This window comes from Echinops telfairi, unplaced genomic scaffold (assembly GCF_000313985.2).
Source record: "Echinops telfairi isolate 266 unplaced genomic scaffold, ASM31398v2 ScPeMD7_2010;HRSCAF=2546, whole genome shotgun sequence".
NCBI lineage: Eukaryota > Metazoa > Chordata > Mammalia > Afrosoricida > Tenrecidae > Echinops > Echinops telfairi.
Genome location: NW_022105908.1, coordinates 23,702,919 through 23,705,369, shown reverse-complemented (window position 1 = coordinate 23,705,369; position 2,451 = coordinate 23,702,919). Strand labels below are relative to the sequence as shown.

General features: G+C 60.8%; 1 protein-coding gene across 1 annotated transcript in view; it reads right to left on the bottom strand.

Moving 5' to 3' along the window:
* The window catches only part of GGT6 (gamma-glutamyltransferase 6), a 4,643-nt gene extending 3,109 nt beyond the window's left edge, over window positions 1–1,534 (bottom strand). Inside the window, exons 1-3 of the mRNA XM_004716189.1 lie at window positions 1,398–1,534; window positions 634–836; window positions 435–548 (exon numbers count right to left, since the gene is read on the bottom strand). Of these exons, the coding sequence (XP_004716246.1) occupies window positions 435–548; window positions 634–836; window positions 1,398–1,534 (454 nt within the window). The remainder of the gene's footprint in view (window positions 1–434; window positions 549–633; window positions 837–1,397) is intronic.
* Window positions 1,535–2,451: the final 917 nt, after the last annotated feature.

Sequence of the window (2,451 nt, the reverse complement as noted above, 5' to 3'; positions counted from 1 at the left end):
TGTCACTGTGTCTGAGACCGTCCCTGTGTCTGAGACAGACCATCACTGTGTCTGAGACTGTCACTGTGTCTGAGACCGTCACTGTGTCTGAGACCGTCACTGTTTCTGGGAACATCACTGTTTCCCAGACTGTCTCTTTCTGAGACTGTCACTGTTTCCGAGACTGTAACTCCTACGAAGACTCCTCCTCCTCCTGCGGGGCTGCTGGTGTTTGATCTGTTAACTTTGTGGTTAGCTGCCCAACACAAAGCCACGATGCCACCAGGCTCCCAGACCAGCCTTGCGGGGTGGGCGGTGGGGGTCAGAGCTCATAGCCTCCGGATCAGGATCACTGCCTGAATCCTATATCCTGTACACAGAGCAGCCTGAGTGAATTGCAGGTCACAGGCCAACCTGGGGGTGGGGCGCCCTGTCTGAGGTGGCAGGTCACTGACCTAGTCCTGTGGCATGGGGATGCACCACGGAGAGGCACAAGGCTGCTCCAACTCCAGCGTCCACGACATTGCCTCCGGCCACAAGCAGCTCCCGGCCCATGGCGGAGCAGGCCTCTACATCAGGGAAAGGGGCATCAGAGGGGTAGTGGGACCTGGGGCCCACGGACCTTTCCCACCCTTCCCTGTCCCCAGCACTGACCAGCAGGGCTGATGATGGCACTGTGGTGGTACACGCCCGGGAGATGGGAGTGCCCGGTGGGTGGAGGGCCCATGGAGTCCAAGCTTTCAACGGATCCTCTGCTTGCCTGGAATTGCCATGCTGCCAGGGAGAAGCCCACGGCCAGCAGCAGCAGAGCCGCCAATATTCGGGACCAGGCTTCCAGGAGGCTACTGGCCTTGTACCTGGAGAGAGGGGTGTCCTGAAGCAGGGGTGCGCGGAGGAGGGGCACCTAAGAGCCCACAGAGACTCCGGGACAGGCTTTCAGTGGGATCTGATCTGACCAGGGAGAAAGTTTCCAGCATGAGGGCACTGCCCGGACAGAGGCAGAAACGGAGGACAGGGAGGGAGGGAGGGGTATGGGGGAGGAGGTTGGAGAGGCGAGATGGAGCCTGCTGGGTAGAGGCCTGGCAGAGAGGCGCAGAGGCCTAGGAGCCTGTGCAGTGAAGCGGGGCCCAGCCCAGCAGAGTCAGGCTCCAACCTGTTTAGCAGGTGCCTCCTGCTCCAGGGGTGGGGCTGGGACCCTGTGACTGGGGAGGAGGCTGGGGCTGGCTTGGTCCAAATGGCCTTTCAGTCTCACATACCTCTGTGAGTCTATAGCCCAGGCTTTTCTCCCTTAGCCAGAAGGCACTTGGAGCTGAGTATGGGCTTGCCAAGGCCCCCTCCTCCACCCCCACCCCACACAGGAGATTCCAGGGAGAGGGACTCCCTAGCTTCAGATAGGACCTGCCCGCTCCCCAACTCACCCAGAGAAGTGCTGGAGCCTCCAGGGATGGGGGACCAGGGGTTCTGAGGTCTCCCCCTCTTGCTCTTCTTCAGAATCCAGGTATGACTCCCAGAGGAGCAACTGCTGGTAGTGCACGGGCCCTGCCTCCCGGTCCATGGTCACCCCAGCTTCCTGCCTGCTAGCCCTCCCAGGGGAGTCTCAGGAGGCCCGTCCCATGACAGTGGGTGGGGGTGGAGGCGGCCTTGGGGAAAGGTGGTGGTAGAATGGAGAACAGGTCTGGGCAGGGCGTGGGGCCAGGGAGACCAGGCATAAGCCTGGCCCCATAGGGCCCGGGGCTCAGGGTGCTCTCCCACAGGGCCACAGCACAGTCACTGGCCTGGCTCTCCCACAGGGCCACAGCACAGTCACTGGGCTGAGTCACTACCTGCTGGCCTGGATAGTGGGTCTTGACTTGGGGCTACAAGCACTATGTAGCCTGGCCGGCACTCAGCATGTGACTAGGTTTCAATATGGGTCTGTCTGGGCTAGGGCTAGGGCTAGGATTAGGTCTTAGCATGAGGCCACTCCAAGCTCTGGGTTTCCCTGCTTGGGAACAACTTCAATTCCTGCAGTGGCGTCTGGATGGCCGTATGTCATGTGGCTCTTCTCCCGTAGGTGGTGCTATAGATCCCCATGGGGGTGTTCCACCCGGAAACCACGATAGTCCTCCCTGCCCCCCAAAACCCCAAACCCAAATCACTGCCATCGAGCTGCTCCCGACTCCTAGCGACCCTATTCCTCCAAACGGGGTTCTCATTAAGGATCTGCTCTGCAGGAAAATCACACAGCGCCCCCAAACAGCACGTGAGTGAGCTGCGGAAGCCAGTCTTTTTATTCGTTCAGCAGTCATTACTTGGCCGACGGCCACCCTTGGCCGTGACCATCTCCCACCTTCTCCACTCTCCAACACCAGGCCCCTCCGCCTTCACACAGATGCACCGAGGCAGGCGCCCGGAGCTGCCAAGGTTCTAGCGCCAACGGCGATGCCAGCGTCTCCCACGCTGCTCTCTCCCGCCACCTATCGCCCTGGACCG